Below are 22,682 nucleotides of genomic sequence, written 5' to 3'. Positions count from 1 at the left end.
TTCACTATATGCTGCTACCGTGCAACAGCTGTTCCAGGGCCAGCTCAACTTCCTCTTTGGATCTTTGCAGGTTCTGCTGCTCAATGATATCAGCCCAGCTGCTAAACCCGCCCTGCTGCTAGAATTCATGGAGTCAAAGCCAACTGCCTGGCAACTCTAGAAGTAGGGTTTTGAAGAGTGTGCCAAGGCATTGCAAACCACAAGGCTGGTGGAAGGGGGCAGCAACCAACCGGAGCCTGGGGCAGTAAAGGTATCTGGTCCAGCTAGTCTATAAACTGTATTGATTGACTGAGGCCTGCTAGCAGAGGATGCCAGTACTGCATATACGTTTGTAGAAACTGTAGCTCAGTAAGGAAGAAATCCGCCAAAACCGAAGGCCTCACATTGTTAATCATTAGGAAAGCATCATTTTTCCCCTCACTTTCCCCATGCTCCTCCACGCCATCAATTCTCATTCTACCCACGAGGTGCTCTTTCCACAGCCTGGACTATTTATCCATAGTCCGCAGTGGGCCTTCTGATATCAGAGTACTGATATAACCCGCAGCTTCATCTGCACTCCAAGCGGTTCTTGTGGTCTCTATAGTTTTTTCTACCACCCACTGCCTGAGAATACTTCCTCCTTCTCAAGTACATCCTAGTGCTTATTTCAACCAATCACTGTTAGTTTCCACCATCAGTAACCCTTTCTCTCCAGTTCTCCCGTGTACCATCCACTCTCAGACCCCCTCCCACCTCTATGCCCATTGCACTGCCAGAAGTGTCCATTGTTTCCGTTGTGTTTTCCATGCATAAGTGCCGTTTCCATCCATCCACTCATGACTCCTTGAGAACTGCAGGATCAGCTCTGCCACTACTGCCCCTGTGCTATTTTAACCCTTTCTGGTAGTCATATTGTCCAGAAAGCCATTTTTATCCATTTGATGCTCCATCTGCACCCTCCAATGCTACTATCTCCCTCCCCAGTGCTCATTCCTTCCTTCTGTGCTCATTACACCCATGTCACCAACCCTCTCTGTCCACAATGCTCTTTATACCAACCTGCATGTTTCTTCCATCCCCAGTGACTCTAAGGCCTCTTTGTGCATCCATTGATTCATCCAAACCTCTATTGCTCCTTCAAAAATCCTAGTAACCCTGCCACCTTCTCACTGTGACCATCCCACCCCAGAAACCCTTCCATTCCTTCCAGTGCTCCATCAACACCACCATTATTCTGCCCCCCCCCCCAAGTGTTCCTTTTACCACTTCTTGTGTTCCTATCCCCAGTAATTTCCCCATCCTCTGTAGAGGGCTCCTTCTGCCCCTATCTCTTCTTCAACTACCTAGGGTCCCTCCACCCCCCCCAGTGATTCCTTGAGCCTTCCCCCTGTAGTCTTTCTATAGGTGAAGGCACAATCCACCATCCAGTCCGTCCATTGCAACTGGTGGATCTTCTGGCCTTACTCCCCTAGTGCTCCTTCTATTAATCATTCATACATAGGTTTATTTTGGATTAAATGCTTCAAAACCTTACAATATCCATTACAATAATACATAAAAATAAATAATAAAATAATTCATATTACAATATAAATGCAACTTACATCAAATTCAAATTGTCATTAAAATACTATTTGGATGCTATTGTCTTTCCTAACCCTCATGGCCGCTCAGAAACATCAGCATCACTGTCCATCCTAAGATACATGTAAGCAGTCTTGCACTGATTAAGATGCAATCATTTTATAAACGTGATTACAAACTTCAGTTGAACAACTTTATAAAATGGACAAGAAAGGAACTGCATAGTCGTTTCCTTTGAAATATTATCACAAACAATTCGGACTCTTACAACTTCTCCAAGACACCCTATTTGCTGCTAATTGTAAATGATTAAGTCTAAGCTTTGTTAAGTACGCTGCACCCAGCCAAGATATGTTTCATGCCTGCCACTTGTTTACATGAAAGGACGATAAGCTCACAGTTGATTTTCTATCCTGCGCAAGCAATAACAAATTGTAATACCTGTGCAGTGTAATTGCTAAAACACTAATTAAACATTTCTATGTAAATTGGAATAATCAAACATAAGTAGCCCCTGCATCGTATAGCCTTGTTCTCACATATGACCACCATCTACAAAGAAATATCATTTTCTAACTTTAAAATATGTTAAAACCACCTTATATGTTTACCAAATTGATAGCCATGAAGGTATTGGTGCTAGTTTCATACTCCAATGCAAGGGTTGAAGATCTAATTCTGGATATCACAATTCACTTGCAGTTGCTTTCCAAACCCATAACCCAGATTTCAGGAACCTAAAGTCTTCCTTTAGTAAACCATTTTAATGACAAATCCCCCCAAATCCATATGGCATATCTCACTACACCACAGGTTTCTGATTCATATATTTTTTAAGGTGAGAAGTGTAGCACCTCCACCAAACATGGAAGGAAATGACATAAGATCTTTATTCATTTGGGCTATGTGCATTTTCATGTTTACATCCTGGGGGTTCCATCTATTATTCTCAGAAAATGTGTCTGCCAGGTACACAAAAGATGAGGGACATCATTTTCTCACCCTTTAAACAAAAGTTTGGTTTCTTATTCCCCTGCTGAAGAACCAAGACCATCGTTTCGCCTACATTCATGTCCAAAAAATGATTATTCAGAAATGCATCCTATTTATTGATCAGCAGTTGAAGGGTAACCAGTGTACAACTGATTACCACTGCATCATCAGCATATTCCAAAATAGGGGTCACTCGACTGGGAAACGTAGGGAAATCAAGGGGGTCCCTTGTCAGATCATCAAGACCACTTAAATGCAAATGTAATACTAGTTATGCAATAACACATCCCTGACGAATACCATGCGATATCTTAAGAGGCTGTGCATTCCCCTTCACTTTCATAACGTACAAATGCTGTAGTATTCGAATGTAACTGAATCAGAATACTTAATGGCTTTCATCAATTCCACGACCTTAAGAATAATCCACAGGAGAGCACTATTTACTGTGTCAAAAACCATTGACTGATCGATAAAGGACAATAGCAAAGTACTTTGTGTTCTCATGATGCCTTTCCACATTCAAAGACAGTTTCATGCACTGTTCAGTCTGATCTAAACTCTGACTGGAGTCTGCTATTAAATTATTGAGTTGCAACCACTCAATGAGACTGGCATAAATAATCTTTCCCATAATCCTCAGAGCTAAATAACTTTAAGATATTAGGAGATACCAAATAGGGCTACTTAGTTGGCCTTCCATAAATAAAAAAACGTGCATACTAAATCCCATGAACATGGAACAATTCAGGAAATTAAAACAGATTTTATAATCATACATTATAAGGAGGTGGTATATTTTAGGATTCCTTTTATAAAGATCCCCAGGGACACCATCTGGTCCTTGACCTTTTAAGTTTTGTAAATCTGTTATTGCATTTTTCACTTCTCTCAAACTGCTTTGATCTGCAAAGTAGAACAAGGAAATAGGATATTCCGTTAAACACACTTCCACATCAGTACTTTAACTATATTGCGATTATATATAGATTCAAAGTGAGCTACCCATGATTCACTGGAAATATTTCCAAGATGATAATTCGCCAGGCAGTTATAAGTGGCACACTTAGCCACCATTTCCCAAAAGGCCTTAGAATCTTTCATACCATTCAAGGCACTGATCCTATCCCATGCTAACCTATTATGTGGCGTTGCTGCTGTTATCAAATTTAATTTATAATTAGATTAAGCCATTCTGTGTTGAATAGGGTCAATATCTTCACTTTTTAGGACATTTGTTAGCTTTCTTAGGCTGACGATAGCCACGATCAAACCACATATATTTAGTATTGTTTACATTCCAGTGCTTTGTTAAGGTTAGCTTATATATTTTATTAGATCATTAATATTAGCAAAATAAAATAAAAGTGACCGACATAATCTTCAGTCAGATAAAACTTTAGTTCCTTGAAGCCTTACCTAACCACTTTTGCCTCCAAATATGGGTCAGGGGTTTTTCTATCAACCCGCCACATGCATGAACCCCAGTGTTGCTTGCCCCTAAAATACACACCTACAATTTTATAGAGCCATACCTATTGGTTTTAACAATCCTATCTTTATGTTGCTGCCCATATCAATGTTTTGGATTTGTATGGGTTTCTTTAAAGACAGTAGCATAGGCTTTAAAGACTATTCTCAAGTATGAGACAGACCAGTCATGATTAAACAGGTACTGTCAATGTTGAAAGGCATAGACAAATGAATAATCTGAACAAAGATAACAGAAGCTTTTGAAACACCCCTAGCCCCAGTGATAAAGAACCTTGGTGTTTAATCAGGGAACGTGTCTTCAATTAACTCCTTGAAGAACAACCAGCCATCCAAACTCTACTCAACCTTTCAGTGGCCTTCGTCAGCGTGGAACATGAAACCTTTCTCAGACACTTAACAAAATGGACAAGGGTGTAAAAAATGCCCAAGAAAGGGATACAATCCATTATATCTAAATGTAGCAAGCAGATTAGAATAGACACCATTATGCACTCAGCAAATATAATTTGGAGGAACAAGGTGGGGTTACAGAGATTCTTTCTTGATTGCTGGTGTGGTATCGATCTGTTCAAGTGTGCACCGACACATGTTTCAACCCCTCGGTGATTCTCAAGGCCAACAGTGGACTTTATTGTTTCTGGTCCCAAGGTGGGATCGGTGTGAGATGGCAATAGTACGTGGAGCGTGGATGCTCACGCGTTGCTTTGGGTGCCTTTGAAAAGGGGCTGGTCAATCTTTAGGGTATAAGCTGTGTGCAGTGTCTCTTGGACTTGAATCGTTGTAATGGAGAATGACGAATGCCCAATTTGATGTCACTCATGCGAGATTCTCATAATTGCATGCCGTGATATTAATGCTTAACTCTTTCGTTTGGGATGTGCCCCTCTAGACAATATATAAATGGCTGATGCCTGGATTCATCTTCCTCAGCGATTCTTGCTGTGATTCAATCTATTGAACTTCTACGTAGAGCAGTGATTATGTGCAACTACAGTTCCTCTTGTACACCGAAATTCCCCAATTTCTTAGGAAATCCAGCAGCAATGTCAACAGACTGGGAAATTGACCTGAGAACCCTGTTAAAGTCACCATGAGTCTAAAAGAAATCTATGCCTGGATGCAGGAGAACTACAAGTTCCTGAATAGGACCAAAAATAAGATCTTGATGTTAACCAAAACAAACAGGACCACTACTCCTTGTAATCAGCCACAGGTTTTCAGAGACTGATCAAAAGAACAAAAGCATAACATGTGATCAGGTTCAATTTTGAGCTATGTTTCACTCAACATAAGTGCCGCCACCGGACTCACAAACTTCCAACTTAATTAGAACGATTCTCCACTCCTTCAGTCCAGACACAAGGTGCAAACTATGCAAGTACTGAATGACACCTGGAACTCTGCAACATTGCCTTTTCAGATGCGCTAAAATATTTAGCACAGAAGGCTGAGCTTCAAAAGATTCACAACCAAGTAGTTATTCTATACTGGAATTGGAGGTAAATCGCCCAGACTACACCCATGCTGGTAATTGTCTAGTATCCACCAGAGAAATAGATATTGGGGTTTAATGGTGTCTGCCTTTAATGGAGCCTTCAGTGGCAAAGAGCAATGATACAGAAGCCAGTTAATTTAAATGCAAATATCATTGTTAGCTTACTGTATTCACTTCCTGAATCTCTTGACAGCATTGTACACCCTAGATGACAATGTATTGGCCGCATTGAATGCAGAAGTGTGTGTCAAGACAGTTTAAACAATGTCTGTGAAAGAAACTCTGACCTCCTGTGTAGATCATCTCATGGAACAGAAACGACTTTGATAAGTGAACTGAATGATTACACCAAACCGGATGCAGGTAAGATGGTACTAATAAACCCATGTTATCTACCCACAGCATTACATATTGAATATTAGAACCCTGGAATGGTGAATAACCCTTCCACATTGATCAATTTGCAGGCTATAAGAGCCCATATAGGTTGAAAGTTTTCTTATAGCCTGGAAAGGTAGTCTTTGCTTTTTTTTAAGCTCGGAAAGTCGGGCACGAACAAATACCGTCCATTTTTCATTTTGTTTAAATTAATTAAAAGCATATTTTTTTATAAATAAGCATGACATATTTTAGCCATGTAATTTTTCATGCTTTTTGCAAACTTAAATAGTCCACATGGAATATTCAAGCCCCCAAAAAAACAGTATAACAGTTAAAAAATATATATGAACTCTTTTCTCTTTGGCCATGGGTTCTAATAGCTTTTTGTCATGAGGGAGTTATTTGGGTTCCCCAAAAAAACAATGTAAACATATATTTTTCCATAAACTGTTGTTGTGTTTGACCATGGCTTCTAATAGTGGTATATACCTCGGCATTGGGTCGTACTGTCGTTATGGGCCCTCACACCTCCTTAAAGGCCCTTGCTGTGCTCAGGCCTTTAATTCTGTCTTCAGGGCACATAACTCCCAGTACAGCCCTCGTGCGAGGTCTATAAAGCTTACAATGCTTTTCAAAATGTAGACAGTAACTAACAGGGGATGTACAGATCTTATTTAAGTGGATTATTGTATTGCCAAGAGAAAAAATATATTTATATACATTATAATCATGGCATTATAGTGTACTATGGGTTAAGAATGGGTGAGCGTCACGTTCTATAAACACCTCCTCAAGACAAGCAACATCCTCATTATGGCAAGCTATCTCAACTAAGAACATGGCGTACCTCAGATACTTAAAATACATTTCAGATACTCAAAAAATACTCATAGAGAAACAAAGTGGGGGGGATGACGGTCAAAGGTTCATCTACCAACAACACACACAATTGTGAAAAGTGACTATTAGAAGTTGCAAATGTCAAATTCCAGCCTTTCACTGTTAGTTCACAAGTACCAAGAGAGCATGAAAAAGGAAGTCATACATCTGTGCGATGTGTGATATAAAAGTCAGAGAAACCAAACGATTTAGGAGAGCTAAAAAAACAAGCTGATTTAATGAACTAAACACATTGCCCAAAGACCTCCAAGAAATGCTATTTTTCATACAGTGAAAGCAAGTTTCAACCGATAGGCGGGTGAAACAAACTAGCATTTAAGCTTTAATGCTGACCTCTAAATGATGTTTAACTCCACAATGACAATAGCTGCACGAGGGCGGTGGTCAACAGGTCCTGGCCTCAATATCGCCAGTGCGACAAGAATGGGGAATAGTAACATCTAATGGTGCGATGTAGAATATCAGAAAGTCGTCATGGCATGTAGATTGTAGGGCTACCTGCAAGGAGGACCAAAGGACTCGAGGGAACATGCAAAAGTGTTGGGTTTGCACGAGTAAAAAGGCCCAGCGGAGAAACCGACATGTAAAGGAAAACCGAGGGACGTGACATGACTGGGGAAATGCAATCAGAAGTCAATAATCTGGTATAGGTTAACAGACAGTGGTACATTTTTGGAATTATACATTTGTCAGATGTCCTTTGGCAACTCACCGGGTTACTCTCCAGCCATGTGATTATGCACGCTGCTGTAGCTCCAGGGACTTGATGACGTAATACTTCCTTTTCCTTTGGATTCTCCACTGTTTCCAATGCCATTTTTAGCTCCTCCACAAGGTGCAATATCGACAGAGTACTCAAATATTCTGATGGAACAGGTGAGCCTATGTCATACATTCCATTCGTATACTCTGTTGCGGCTCTTGTACCTAAAACAGGAGGCAAAGCAAAATAATTACAAATAAAGCTTGCTCTGTTTGTCCAACTGTTCAGTCGGAAGACTATAAGGCACATTGTGTAAACACACCTTTTAAAACGTTCACGATCACAAGCACATTATTATGATGGACTATATTACAGTAGGACAGTTATTTCTATTCTCCAAAATGTTTCACCTTTGAAATTCCTGGAACTGGAAATGTGCAGTGGCCATGGCTCTATAAATAGCCTTCCAAAGTCCTTGTGGAAAAATGGTCTTCAGGCCTTAATGACCCCTGGCAAAAGGAGATTTACAATGTAAAGCTGTTGCATCTTTGAAACGTGTTCTCTTTTACACATTATGTTTGTATTCTGATTTCAGATAGCTCCACCTTGGAACTGTCTGAGACCAGCATGCAATGTGGAATGCTGTGGTGAGGCAGTTGGCACAGCAAGAGCAAAGCAAGTGGGTAGAGCTGTTTTACTGAATACAAGATATCCTCATTCACTTCTTCCGTATTCGCCAACACTTCAAAATCCGCATTACTGCTAAATGGCAGTTCACATCTTAAGGCAATTCAAAAGGCAACCCATAAACTAGAATCCCGATAAACATTTCAAGTAGGAGTCTAATAGCAAATGCACTTTTTGTTCGGTTAGCTCATTTAACTTCATCCAGAAATGCATTGTGGATTCAAGGTCTGTAAACAGGCCTAGGATATGTGATGAACCTGACAATGTCATCCCTTCTCCCAAGGGGAAGAGCTTTCTCATGGGGCCAGGGAGGTGTGTCCACAGTTCAATAGTCCCCCTGGGGGTGGCGCACCGATGGAGGATCATATGGGGAAGGGACCCCTCCATGGGATTGGGGACGACCATCATCCGAGCAAGCGGAATGACCCTGCTTCAATACACTCAACCCCTTTTCCAACCCCAAGTTCTCCTCCCCCTCTCTAAACGTGTTTTGTTGTCAAATCAGTCAATCTAACATACATGACAAGACAGTAAGACTACAAAGAACAAAGAATCATGCATATAGTTTTGATACTGGTACTGTGAAGAAGATGATGACCGGGAGTGCACGGATAACTCTGGAAAGCAGAGTGAATGGTCTAGCTTCTCACTGCAAGGGACTGGCCCAAAGCAGTACAACAACCCCACGTAGAAGTTTGAAAGAAGCTCAGCTGGGACACGGAGGACAGAGAGCGATCCTCTGAGGAGGAACAGCAGGAGCTGTGCACAGGAGGAGATGATGCGAGCCACATGGGAAGCCGTAAGGAAAGACACATAAGTCACCCTAAAAGGGAAACCAATAGAGCTAAAAGAGAAAAGGTATAGTTGCAAAATGTGAACGGCCTAAATTAGAGAGAGAATAATAACTAATACTAAAAGGGAGAGAAAGAACTGTAAGAGCTTGAAACACACTTCATAATAAGTGAGAAAGACGGGGAAACCTTTACGATAAACACCTTACAAGAAAGTACAACCTCATCCTGAAAAGAAGGGAAGATTAACCATCTGTGGGAAACAAACAGAATCATAACTCACCCTAAAAGGAATCTGAATAGAGTTGAAGGAGAAAGGGAGTTGTTGCTAAACGTGAACTTCCTAAATGATAGAGAGGATAAAAACTAGTCCTAAAAGGGAGAGAGGGAACTGTAAGAGAGTTTGAAACACCCTTCAAAGAAAGTGTGAAAGTCTTGAAGCCTTTAGGATAAACAACTTACAAGGATGTACAGCATTATCCTGGAAAGAGGGAAGATTAACCCTACGTGTGGAGTGAATTAGTGGTATATAGGAACCACAGAAGACGAGGAGCAGAAGGCCCAAGACGCCTTCACAAATAGTAACTGGCAAGAGAATACAGAGGAGAGAGACGGGACACATACAGACAAGAGAAAAAAGAATCCCATAGAGACTTATATTTTGCCTGAATATGCAAACCATTTCAAGATTAACCCAAGGATCCAGCCATTGCATCAAAGAAAGGGAGCAGCAAGAGCCTGTTGTGAGGGTTGTATGAGCTAATATGGGGAGTCATGAAAAGACTATTTGAAAAGCACGTACTGAACTGGAGTTTAAAAGAACAAAGAGAACAGTATAAGAAGCACCTGTCAGGAGAAGAGAGACATTGTGCTGACCTTATTCTTTTTTTAGGTTCAACTTAGTGGTAGGGTTAGCTAGTATTCGTTTTGGGATATTTCAAGACGACTGACGAGCACCTTAGTAAAGTAGATAGGGAACACCCCATAGCGAAAGGGATAGACATGTGTTCACCACATCATTGAATAAAGTAATTCTAAAGATGCCCTGCGAGAGTCTGTGTTGTCCTTCTGATCTGCCACAACATCTGCAGCACCAGCTCTAAAGTGGCAGACAGCAGGTTCAATTGTCACATGTGCATTCCTGTCTGCTGCTGGAACACACATTTCCTGCAGGCATAGGTGGCTTTTCAACTATCTGTACCTCTAAATTAAAGCACTTATACAGATTCAACTTTAGTGAGGCCTCCAATCCGTCTTGCACCACCCCAACAAACACCCTCTATAGCCCAAATGAGCTAGGAACCAGGCCAGTGTACAATAAGAATATATATTTATTTAAGGTTTGACAAAACAGAATATAAACCAATATCAACCACCAATACTGTGGCAACACCCAATATCACAAATTACTTTCCATTATTAAAACACAGGTACAATTTTGAAACATGAAGTCACAACGTATATCAGATTTAATTGCAAATTAACCAATAGTAAACATTCACAATACAATGGAAAAATCGATTTGGCTTGATATGGAAAGGCAATGTTTGAAAAAGAAACTGAAAATCGTTTATCACCTTTTATTTAAAAAGACAAGGTTGGGAAAAGGAACTCAAAGGGAAATCTTTTTTCAACACACATTCAAATGAGAAGCAATGCTTGGTAATTCTGTTTTGGGATAAAAGGGAATAAATGGGGAATTTCATTTAGCACCCTCACAACACTTGAATAGCAGCTTTTAAGGGTTACTTATTTTGGAATTATGGACACCCCTCTTCGGGACAGGAGTCGGGTGTTTCAGAAGGACAGTCACACAAGTCTTTATTGTCTATACCGCCTCTAACACACTGAGCCTGAACTTTGTTAGTTTTGAATTCTACAAAACTCATCCAATGATTTTCTATATGGGAATTAATGTATTTAACTTCAATTCAATGCGCTAAGGATCTACACAGTTTACCCCCTCCCCACAATTTAATGGAAAGGATTAAGGCGGGCTGTTCCTAACACAATGCAATTTAAATGGATAGGGTGATTTTCTATAATTGAATTAATTTGAATTGGATTCAATACAATGTGGCAAAGGCCTTCCCAGTACCACCCCCCTACCCGCTATGCAAGATGGAGATTAAGGCTGGCAGTTTTCCCCTTACACTTTTGATGGCATTTAGGATATCACTACTTACATGGAAGGCTTTGGTCATGGAAAAACAGCAGGGCTCCTCTGGGGACAGCACAGATCTGGTCAAGGATTTTCTCCTGCACCCAGGCTCCCTCTGGCTCCTCTGTTTGGGTCCCAGCTAGCTTCTAGATTTCCCTGTCACTGACTCCAATGCAAGGATTCAGGCCTCTCTGCGGTTGTTCCATGCAAGAGTCCAGCAGCAGGGTACCTCTTGTAATCAAGTGGAAAAGCCCTGTTCTGATGCAAAATTGACCTCTTATAGGGCTGATGACACTCGTACATTATCATAATTCCCACAGTAAGGATTGGATAGCACTCTCCCTTCACCTCCCACTTAGACGCCCACTGGCTGCTGATCGGACCAGGAGTTTGGGGGTGTGCATGATGTAGGCTGAGGGAGGAGAAAGATTTGTCATCCCAAAGTGACATGTGGGATTTACCTTTTTGGGTTCTGAAAATCGAACATGGCAGCTATGCAAATTTTTCTGATAACTACATAAATCTAAATATTTTTGGATTCTACATTTTATGGCAAGTCAGAAAATACTAATTTTATTTTGCCATGCTTTTCTTCGGCAGAACCAACTTTTTTCACGGTTTGCTACTGCGCCGAAATATTACAACTCTGACACTATATACTTCCAACATTAATTTCACCGTCTATTAATCTATCAATATTTCAATTCCTCAGATTTATGAAAAAGCCAGATTCATCATTTTGATCATAACTTAAGTTATATACATCACAAACATGTTGTTTTTACATGGTCCCAACTGGCTTTTTACCCTCTTTAAAATGAACCTGGGGTGGACTGGATATGACACCTGATGCACCTTTTATTTGAAGAAAATGTATTCAATGTTTAATCAATGGCACTGCATCATAGGTGCTCCCAGTTTCACTTTTACATCAGCCCCCACCCATTTTTAGGTTTCTATTTCACCTTAAATATGTGACCAGCCATCTGCTCGGGTCAATGTTTATTCTACCCTCTTCTCCTGAGCTCCAAAGGACTTTTCTCAGGGCTAATGCACCATTAATAGAGACCATAAAGGTCATTTCTGTTGGTTGTGTTGTCTGTAAACCCCATAATTTCAGTCTACATCCTTGTATATCTTAGCATTTAAATTGCCAACCAGACCTTCTTCTTCTAGGGGTCTTCAGCCAAAGGTCTTGAGTTCACATTTTCAAAAGGCACAGACCTTTCAATTTAGTGTGAAAAACACCAGCTGCACCCATCCTTCAGAAGATACAGCTTTAAATGGACAAGATGTCCTTACATGTAACATTTAGCATTATATGAAGGCATGCTGTTCATAAATACAATCTTTTTCTATATTAGAATAGAGGTAGATTCACTATTAATCTAGTGCAAACAGATGGGCCACAGTTACTCCTTTATACAAAAACGAAATAGGCCTTTCCCTATAAATTTTGTCATTTTATGCGCTGAAATTAAGTCTCTTTATTCCTCATGAAGGCAACTTGTCATTTGACTTTATTTTTCAAATGTAAGGCATAATTCCGTCTTTTTAGCTTCAAAAAGCACCGTCTTTCAAATGAATGTATTTCCTTTCATGTGCACTTCTGCAGCATTTAATCTGTCACATGTGCCCTTACAGGAAGTCAGCATCTGCAGGAATCAATTGCACACAGTTTACAATATTCCAGTTCTAAGTCTCACTTTCCTTTGACTGAGTGCCTGTACATTGTAACAAAACGGAGGGAGGCCCATTCTCGCTCATCCACTAGGACTTATGTTAAAATCACTGTTTTGTACTGGCTTTTATATTTCAATGGAACTCCACACTTCGCTTCACTCTCACAATGTGGTCTAGAATGGCCTCTCCATCTCTGTTGATCTGGGGCCGTCTTTTTACCCCACAATATGTTGACAGAGGTCAGCAGAGAAGACTAATGAAGTGATGGCCAGTGCAGGTCATTAAAAAGTGCTAAGTGCTGTACTGAAAATCACAAAATCAAAATAATATAAAAAAAAATACTCTGTCCTAGATGTACAGTTCCAAAAGTCTGTATTTTCGATTGAAAAATAAAAATCGGACAGTCATATATTTAGAATAAATAGCTTGAGTCTTAAAGTGTGAACAAAATGTTGGTTGATCTCTGGGCATCGTACACAGACCAAAAAACATGATTTTGTCTATTGCTTGTGTGGTTGGCACCCTGGTGAACTGCAGTCAGTTACTCCCCTCGGACAGTCTCTTCACTGGTTTACTTTTCTAATGCATCCATAGCAGCAGCTCAATATGTATCCAGGAAAATGTCTTTCTACTGAACTACAAGACCTCTAAATCTAAAGGCAATATCAGAGGAGTCTATGAGCCTCATTCACAGAGCATTTTCCAATGGGATTACACCATTATAAAATCTCTGCAGATATATTTACTTGCTGCCATTTCTCACGGCTCTGAAAACTAATTCTCTTCATTGCCTGTCCTTATTTACCATATTTATATAACACATGGACCTAGATGAAGTTGACTCTGCTTTGTGTGATATTCATTTTTTTATTAATTATTATTTTATTACGCGCTTAATAGCGATGGACAAGGATTCAAACCTTTGCTGCTCTGCATTGTCTTTCTTCCAAGGCAAACATGTTGTCCCTTGCTATCCTGCTGGCCCCAAACAAACGCAAACGTTACTTATCCACAGTAGAGAACTCATAGTATAACTCTGCTTTTCTGCCACAGGGCTTGAACTGGGTTGCTTTCATAAAACTACTTACAACATATTATGAAACATATCAGCATTCAACTGGCTCTGGATTAGTGCTCTGCTCCTTCAGCATCAGTTTGTGTATTGGACTTGCACAACTTTCTCTATAAAGGGATCCGTATAACCAACTCTTATTTAGTGAGTCCATCTCATGTTAGTACCTGGCAAGGGACAGATTGTATCAAACAATCTGATTGGCCCTCGTCGGGTCGTTACCCAGTCGACAAAGTCTCATATGGTGGGGGCCCGAGCTCCACATCCCGCAGAGTTCCATCCCTTTCTTCGGCAGACTACCATGGAAAGGGAGAAGGGACTATATGTCCCTTCTCCCTTTCCATGGTGGCCATTTTGTTTGCTTTTTTTCTTGAGTTGAGAATCTGTCGCAATGCTGTGTCTCAACTCGAGAAGAAATGCTATTAGTACCCTGGCACCATGTGCCGGGGTACTATAAGCAATAGCACCCTCAGAGAGGAGGCATTACCGGTTGGGTAATGCCACCGGGCTATGTTAAAGCCCTCGCTTTGCTAGGGCTTGTAACTATCGCCCCAGGGGCATTATCCTACCAGCAACGCCCCCCCTCCTCGGGTTCTGTTGCTTGACAATGTATCCCTTTGTGGGATTTAACTTTCAGGCCAGACCAAAGACAATTCAACATCAGATGTGGAGTGAACAACTGTGTTAAAATACTACTAAAGGGCACTTTTGCTTTTATTATAACCAGACAAAATGATAGGACATAAAAACAATGCATCCAATGGTAAATGCTCTTGGTCCATGCTTTTAGACCTCACCTATTGAACAGAACGTACATTTTGAAAAAACATGCTTTGGTTAAAGCCCCCATGCCATAACAATCAAACGTTTTATCAGGCTACATAACTCTCAAAACTCTAGTAAGAGCAATACATGCATGAAGTTCAGCTTCAAAATGTCAGATGGATGGAGAAAGGGGGATTCTTCGATGCTGACAAAGGAGAGTCTGTCACACTGCATAGTTTTCAATTCATTCGGTCTTCTTACCCCAGTAATCAGGGACTGTACTCGTTAGAATTAAAGTGCAGCTGCTGACCCAGGGATTCGAAGGCATCTGTCTTCTTTGTTTATAGCAAATGAAGGCAAGTGACTAATGCTGCTTTCCAGGGCATCAGAATCACTGCCTCAGCTTCCTCGTCTCACATCACTGAAACATAATGTGACCTGGGTTCGGGCAAACGGCGCTAGTACTGCCTCCACTGCAAACAATTGTGGGCCCTATTTTTCAATGTATGTTCATTTCATGTTCCTGGCTCTTAATGATTCATTCGCTTTTCAGAAATGACAGGCAGTTTAGTGGAAGTGGTTGTCAGCGTTTTAATTGAGAACAAGGCTACACTTTGCCCAACCCTGATACACCTTCAATTATAAAACAACTTTTTTCAACATAACTTGTGTATTTTCGGTGATCATATATATTACGGCATAGGGTACGTACTGGCTTATAATAAAAGATTCACAAGTTCAACAGAAGGTTTAAAGCCACCTTGCAATATCTGAAACCCTATTGTTTTTCCGATTGATTTCTGTTTCTATTGTGTACTCTCCTTCAGAAGAGCCTTTTCATTCAAGGAATGTTTGCAGTCACAGAACCCTTACCCAGCCATATGGACCACTCTGCTGTCCCTCGCCTGTTAAAACTCATTTGTTTAACATGTAAGAGTAGACACTACCCCACTTTACAAGGTTCTTTAATCACAGAGTCCTCCCTCCTATGAAAATGTGTCTTGTTGGTGGCTCAATTGTGTTCTTTCTCTCCTGGCGCTCAGTACCAGCAGTTCCTCCCTGCCCTTTCCTCGCAACACTTTTACAACTTTTTCCAAATGTACCCCTGATTATATAACTTTAGATTGGGCTATTAGGTGGTGCTTAATTGCCACCTATAAGCCAAAACTAATGCATTGAAATAGGAGGGAGATGATGTGTAAAAGGGGCAGTCTTTGGGTGGTGTTTGGTTATGTGCCCACCCATAATAAGGGCATGGCTACCCCCAAACTCGGGTCCGGCACCGGGTCCCGCGAAAGTGGAATTACCGGGCCATTCCGACCTTGGAGGGCCCGGTAATTTCCCTTTTGTGGGACGCGGAGCCGCTACGTCCCCATTCCCATTTGAGCCCCCATAGGGCTAAATGGGAATGGGGAGGATGGTAGCAGCGGTACCGTTCTTAACTGTACAGTTGCTACCATCCTGTTCTGCTCGCGGGTGTTGCTCTGCACGTCTGGTCTGACCAGGCGTGCAGAGCGGCCCCCGCGAGCAGAACTCATAATGTGGCGCCAAAGTAACAACGGCACCAGTAGCACTACCGGCGCCGTTGTTTCCCTACCGCCACAGTTATAATGAGGCCCATTGTCCTGTCAGTGTTATTGCAAAGCATTCTGTTGATATGTAATGGCTTAATTGAAGCTGTAAATGTGCTACTGGTGTAAAAATAAGGTACTAACCAAGTGTGCCTTCAGCCTCTTACTTTACATCTGTCCCATGCACTGAAGTCCTTATAAAAACAAGCACTGACAAAGCCAACAGTTCTGCCTAGGGTATATGTATTAGATACATATTTTCCTGGCACTGCTGACATAGGCCAGGGTAATCACACCGTTGTTTGGCTGTTGCCATCTTATGGTCAGGTAGTACCATTAAGACAGGTCATTGTTTTGCAGCAGTAATCTCGAAGACCACTTTTCTGCATTGGGAAAAAAGGTACAGTGTTCACAGGGGTGTTCTCCTCTGAACGGACACCCTGCCTCCATAAAGAAAACGCAGGAGTCCGGAGGATATCCTCAACGAGAAGACAACTCCAGCGGTGCAGCACACAATAGATGGTTCCTGAGTGTGTCTCAAAGACCGCGCAGCGAATGTTTAAAACAAAAAAAGCAAAAGGAGCATAGGAGAACGGGGGAGGGGCAGGGAGGGAAGGGGGTTGGCTCATGGGTGCCGGGAAGCTCGAAGGAGGAGCAGAAAGGAGGTGTGCAGGGTCATGTTCCAGGGGAAAGTGTTCTACACTGAAATTGCTCTGATCCGCACCATTGTGACAGTGACTGACAAATTTATATCCCATGCCTACACCAAATCCCAAACTATTTTCTTCACACACATTTTTTTTAAACTAGTTTATTCAACAAACATTTTTTTTTAATTTTATTTTTTATTTTGATCCCTTGTTATACTTGTTATGCAAGGACCAAAAGGCACAGGGGTTCAAACAAATTGGAAGGCATTTTAGGAATGAGGCCTACAAAACGAAAGTGTATGTGGCTTCATAACTTGAGAAGTCTATTTTAGAAATAATATTTCTACAACTCTTAAAATGTTAGACAGTGATCGTTAAAACGAACAATCAAACGCATTAGCAAAAATGAACACTCATGGGTACGGAAACTGAAGGCATGATTTTTAAATGCAAGTTTAAATAAATTGCTCCAAATGTCAAGGAAAATTGTGAATGCACACATTCTAGCAGCAATGTTTTTACAAATAGGGTTCTGCAAATGAGAAGGGACAGTCTCAAGAAATACAATGATCGAGGTGTGAATAATATTTAATTACCCATTACATTGGTTTATAACAAACTAACATTGCATAGAGTTGCTTTATAGTGACTAATTGTGAATTCAACCATTTCTTCCATTTTATGTTGTTGTCCAATAATCTGCTGATTTTCAGAGGCACATTTTCAAGATGCACAGCAGACATGAGCTTCAACGTGAAGGAGCTTGGCCCTTCTCATAGGGGCCGGGGGTGCATTGTTTAGTTCCAGGGCATATCTTAATGAGAAGTGGTCCCCAAACATTAAGCGCATGAGTTAGGGTGGAGCTTTGAGCTCCCCTGCAGGCCCACTTAAGACAGCGCAAGCTTCTTTGCGGGCCAATTGGCTTGAGCCCACTTCAGTGCCACCAGCTTGGGTAGCCAAGGGGCTACTAAATAAAATCTCGAGATTCTGGAAAATGAATAGCAACCTAACGTGGATGGCTGATTTCTTTTTCATAGGCTGTTGGAATGTTGATTTCATGCAATGAGCGGGTACAAAAATACCATCCAAAACGTTTGGGTATTTAGAGGGAACAGAGTGCCACTGGAATAGAGATTCCGGCACACTACTCTACCCTCCCTTGAAGGCCTTCTAGGCCCTTTAAAATGGAAAATGTTGTATAGAGGTGCAACAACTGCATGCTGCACGCACAAAACAGTGCTCATGTGGCATTAGTACAGCCCTGTCTCCCTGGCTAATTTTCCATGATCCACTCGCAGGCACTGCGGATTCCACAGACTATACATCAAGTTGGGCCCTGTCTAGTTCTGGCATTGCTTTTCTCCAACCACCCAGTTCAAACCACCTGGTGGGTGTCTTCGAGGACAGTGTGGCTGATAAGGACCTGGCAGAGACCGGGGAGGTTGCCGGATTACTTGACTTTAATACTGTCTACCCGATTACTGTACGTTTCCCTACCACCATGCTCCTATAGCTCCTCCTTCTGCTTCCTAGCTAGTCTCTCACTATTAACTTCAGGACTCCATTCACACCCTTGCAAGACCACTAGGGATGCTTCTCTCTGCTCTCTCTTCCCCTTTATCCCGATACGCAGCACCACTGAACAATCACTGTCTGGTTTCCAAGCCTGTGTTGATGGAGGCCAATATCTCTCCCGTTTCCCACTGAGTGGAACCCATCATCCTCAACCTTCTCCTGCTTCTCCTCTGAAATCACTCAAGGATTTTAGAAAGGGTAATATCTTTGCAGCACAACCTCTTTTTTACTGCCACCACCCCTACCTTTTCAGGGATGACCGTCACGGAAAGCAGTCCTTCTGCCATGCCCAGACCATCTGGAATTTAATCCTGGCAAAGGCACGAAATTACCCTGTAGCCCATGTTTTCAGGCCCTAACCCAGGAAAGGGAACGCTCATTTCTTGCCGGCCAGATCAGGGACAGGCCCTATGGGAGCCACTACCCTCACCCACCATTTCAGCCCTTGTCCAAACAAGGTCATTCACAGCCCTCACACCTGAGAAAGGCAGGGTCCTACACCTGTAAAATAGAAATGCTGTTAACAGGAAATGGGCTACACCCTGAATTTCTACCTTATTAAATACTGGACACAGACACCAAAGTGTATTATATAGGGATCCCAACGGGGACCCCTCTTCATTTATACACACTCGTATTCTATTATTAAACATTCTAGAAATGACCTACTGCGAATTCCTTTTAAATGGGTAATCTGCCCCGTTAGCGCACACGTCCTGGCAGGGGTCACAGGGAGACCCCATAGGGTGGGACTGATGCAACAGACCCCCTACCCAATTCCTGGTACCACACACCGAAGCGTGAGCCCAGGGGATGGCCCCAACCCCTAAGAGGCCTCAGGCAGGCCACCATTTCCATCATCGTCCTCATGCTAGGATCTTTACTCCCTCTAAAATCTTCACCTCCCTTATATATGCTAAACATATGACCTATTTAACTTTTAACCTGCTTAATATTTCCCTTAAAAGCCCAAATACCCTACATAACATTTACCCCACTTAACCTTTATTATATACACATATATATATATATATATATACAAATATACACACTGACATACAACATGCAAAAGCCACCCCTTTCACATTACCTTCATGGGTCTGTCCTTCTGGTGGCTGCCGGAGGCTGGGGATGGGATTTCTTTTTTATTTTGACTATTTATAGTGCAAACAAACCGCAAGAGCAGCATTACAACAAGATTGTGTCAGAAATGTGGTTTGGCATTTTACAGAATAACGAAGTACTGTTGATGGAGGAAGAGGGATTTTTATTAGTCCAGCAGGTCTTGTTGAAACAGCGATGTTTTTCGTGTTTTTCAGAACTGGAGGAAAGCAGAGAAACCAGGATTGAGTTACAGATTGTTGAGGTGTGGCAGAATGATTGCTTGCAAGCCTTCCCTTTGTGGGCTAGCTTTGACACCAACCTTTTAATAGTTTTGTTACATGAGGATCGAGAGCCTCCAGAGGTGTGGAGTTTAACCGCTAAGTATGTTGGTGTTCCGTTTGTGACTGCTGGGCTCCCTAGCATGCGTGGCCTGTGAGGACTTCAACGAAGGGCCCGCTTTGCTGGACACAAGGTGGTCTGGCTCTGGGGCACGGCTGGGCTGCCTGGTCCAGGCTTCCCCACTTACGCAGCGTACATTGCTCATGCACTTTAACATCACTGGGCACGTCCGGTCTGGCCCCAGGCTGGCCGTCATTTGCTATGGTGCCATGGGTGCTGCTCCTGGCACATGCCGGCCACACGATTCACCAACCGGGTCATCACCCCACAGACAGCCCAGCATTATGTCATCTATGGGCCCAGGGGGGCTGCAACCTCCCAGGGGATTGTTCTTTCTCCACCGCTGTTTTTGTTTCTTTCTTCTGCTCTCCTTTTCTTCTCCTTACTTTTTTTCTCTGACTGTTTTTCCTTTCAAATCTCCTCTAGATTCTTTTCTCCCCTTTTCTAGGTTTTCCTTTAGGGGAAAAACATGTAAACCATTCAAGCCGGACCCCATTTGGATGACGGGCTACACCCCAACCATCCTACAGTTCTGCGAAACACTAACAACTTGGCTCTTACAACACTTGCTGCCGGTCGAATATAAATCTTGCCCACCATCCTGCATATTCTGCAGTTTTACACACAGAAAAGCTACCTTCTTTAACATCCCTCGGCAAGTTATGAAAAGCTGAGAGGTTTACATCAAAAGAAAAATTAGCCCATCCATCCATCTGATAAGTCTAACGTTCGCCCCGGATTCTTTCAAGTACTTTGCTGAGGAATTTGTAGTGCCAACCCATTACATTATTGTCATCATTTAAGACACTCCTTGGCCAATCCAGCTTCTTTTTCCAGGATCTTGAATCCCTTCCTGTTAAGGATCCACGTGTTTTCAGAGGTGACTTGTAAAGATAAAGTAAATTCTCAAACAAAACCCCATACATCCATCTTTGGGTAAAGAGACACAAAGTGTGAGAAACAGAGATTTATTTTCCCCATGGCCAGCCGGAAGCGTTTGTTCAATCAACTGTGGTATAAGCTGAACAAAAGAAAGTCTGAAGGTCCTCCTATATCTAACATATATTTATAGCCAGAAAAGTATCACACATCAGTCCTATTCCAACATGAATCTTATAATATAAGTGGTCAGGTTTCTATGAGTAAAATACACTGCCTTTTTTTTTGGTACAAATGCTTCCTGAAATGCGTCACTATTTACTCGCCCACTGACCTCATACTCTGCTGACCAGCATAAAACTAGTTTTTCTCATTTACAATGAATCACAGAACTGTTTTTGTGGTACGTCATTTCACCAAAATGCCAGGGTTAGCGGAAGTGATATCACACAACCCTTGACCTCTGATGACATCACAGTAAGTGATGGCATTTGATCCCACCCTGAAGTGATAACACAGGAAGTGGTGGAACACGACCTTTCACCCCTTGACAGAACAGGAAGTGGCATCACATAGCATTGTTTCAAAGTACACTATGAAAAATATGGTTACGATATCATTGTAAAGCTATATACATTTCATACAAGAATGAATCACCATATGTATCGTTAATATCAACCAACCTGTTTTGGTACTCATTTATCAACCTCAGCAGGAAGAAAGGCTGAAACCTTCAGGTCACACACATTGTTTGTTTGTTTGTTTATTTATTTGGTAATGCGCTCCGAGCCCGTGGGCATCTAGGCGCAGCAGTACAAGAGGACTCGAAACTTAGTTACAAAGCCTGACACAGGCTAACACAGCAAAACAGTGGTCACATACAGTGGGTGGTACAATGCATATAAAATAACAAGGGTTAAGCATATAAGAGTAACATTTTGGCAGGTTGTGTCGTTTCCGCTAGGGTGAGGGTCGTTGCATGTCATTGTTGTGCAGCCATTTGAGAGCGTAGGATCTGAATCTTGTGTAGGGTAAGGGGCATCTAAGGTCAGAAGGGAGTATGTTCCATGCTTGTGCAGCTCTAACTGGGAAGCTAGCACCGCCCGCTGTGGTAAGTTTGAATCTGGGGACTTCCAGTAGGAAGGTGTTGGCAGATCTCGTCAGTCGGTTAGAGGGTCTCCAGTTGATTCTTTCCGCTAGGTAGGAGGGTGCTTGATTGTTGAGGCATTTAGAAGTGAGGGAAATAGTTTTAAGTAGGATTCTGTCCTTTATTTTTAGCCAATGGGCTTCTGTCCGGTGTTTGGAGATATGTTCCCTGCATGGGATGTTCAGTGCTGCTCTAAGAGCGTTATTTTGTAATCTCTGGAGTTTGTCAGTGACCGACTTGTTGGCACCTGAGTATAAGGCGTTGCAATAGTCCAGTCTGGACATGACAAGGGCATTGGCCAAGGTGAGGCAGTTGGTACTGGACAGGAAGGGTCTAGCGGCCCGGATGAGTTTACACGTGTAGGTGGTTGAGGAGGCAAGGGAGTTCACTTGCTTTTTGAGGGTGAGAGCTGAGTCAAGGTAAAAACCCAGGGTTTTGACCTCACGCATAACCTTGATAGTGTTGTTATCAATGTTAAATGAGGTATCGTCCGGGGTGAGTTTGGATAATTTGTGGTCTGAACCAAGGAGCAGGATTTCAGTTTTATCGTCGTTCAGGCAGAGGCCATGTGTGGCCATCCATGCTTGAATGAGGATGTAAATTTTATTCACCAGAGCCAAGTCCACTTCATAGTTGCCCGAAAGGGGTATGAGGATCTGGGTGTCA

At 42.1% G+C, this 22,682-nt stretch overlaps 1 protein-coding gene across 9 annotated transcripts in view; it reads right to left on the bottom strand.

Annotated features, from left to right (window-relative positions):
• Positions 1-22,682, bottom strand: part of PPFIBP2 (PPFIA binding protein 2) — a 1,806,653-nt gene that overhangs the window by 1,111,344 nt on the left and 672,627 nt on the right. For all 9 annotated transcript variants that reach the window (XM_069623590.1, XM_069623589.1, XM_069623593.1 and 6 more), the window contains one exon: positions 7,542-7,756. In XM_069623590.1, the coding sequence (XP_069479691.1) occupies positions 7,542-7,756 (215 nt within the window). The remainder of the gene's footprint in view (positions 1-7,541; positions 7,757-22,682) is intronic.

The sequence above is a fragment of the Ambystoma mexicanum genome, chromosome 11 (genome assembly GCF_040938575.1).
Source record: "Ambystoma mexicanum isolate Mex_15411 chromosome 11, UKY_AmexF1_1, whole genome shotgun sequence".
In the NCBI taxonomy this organism is placed as follows: Eukaryota; Metazoa; Chordata; class Amphibia; order Caudata; family Ambystomatidae; genus Ambystoma; species Ambystoma mexicanum.
This window is presented reverse-complemented; position numbering and strand designations above follow the sequence as displayed.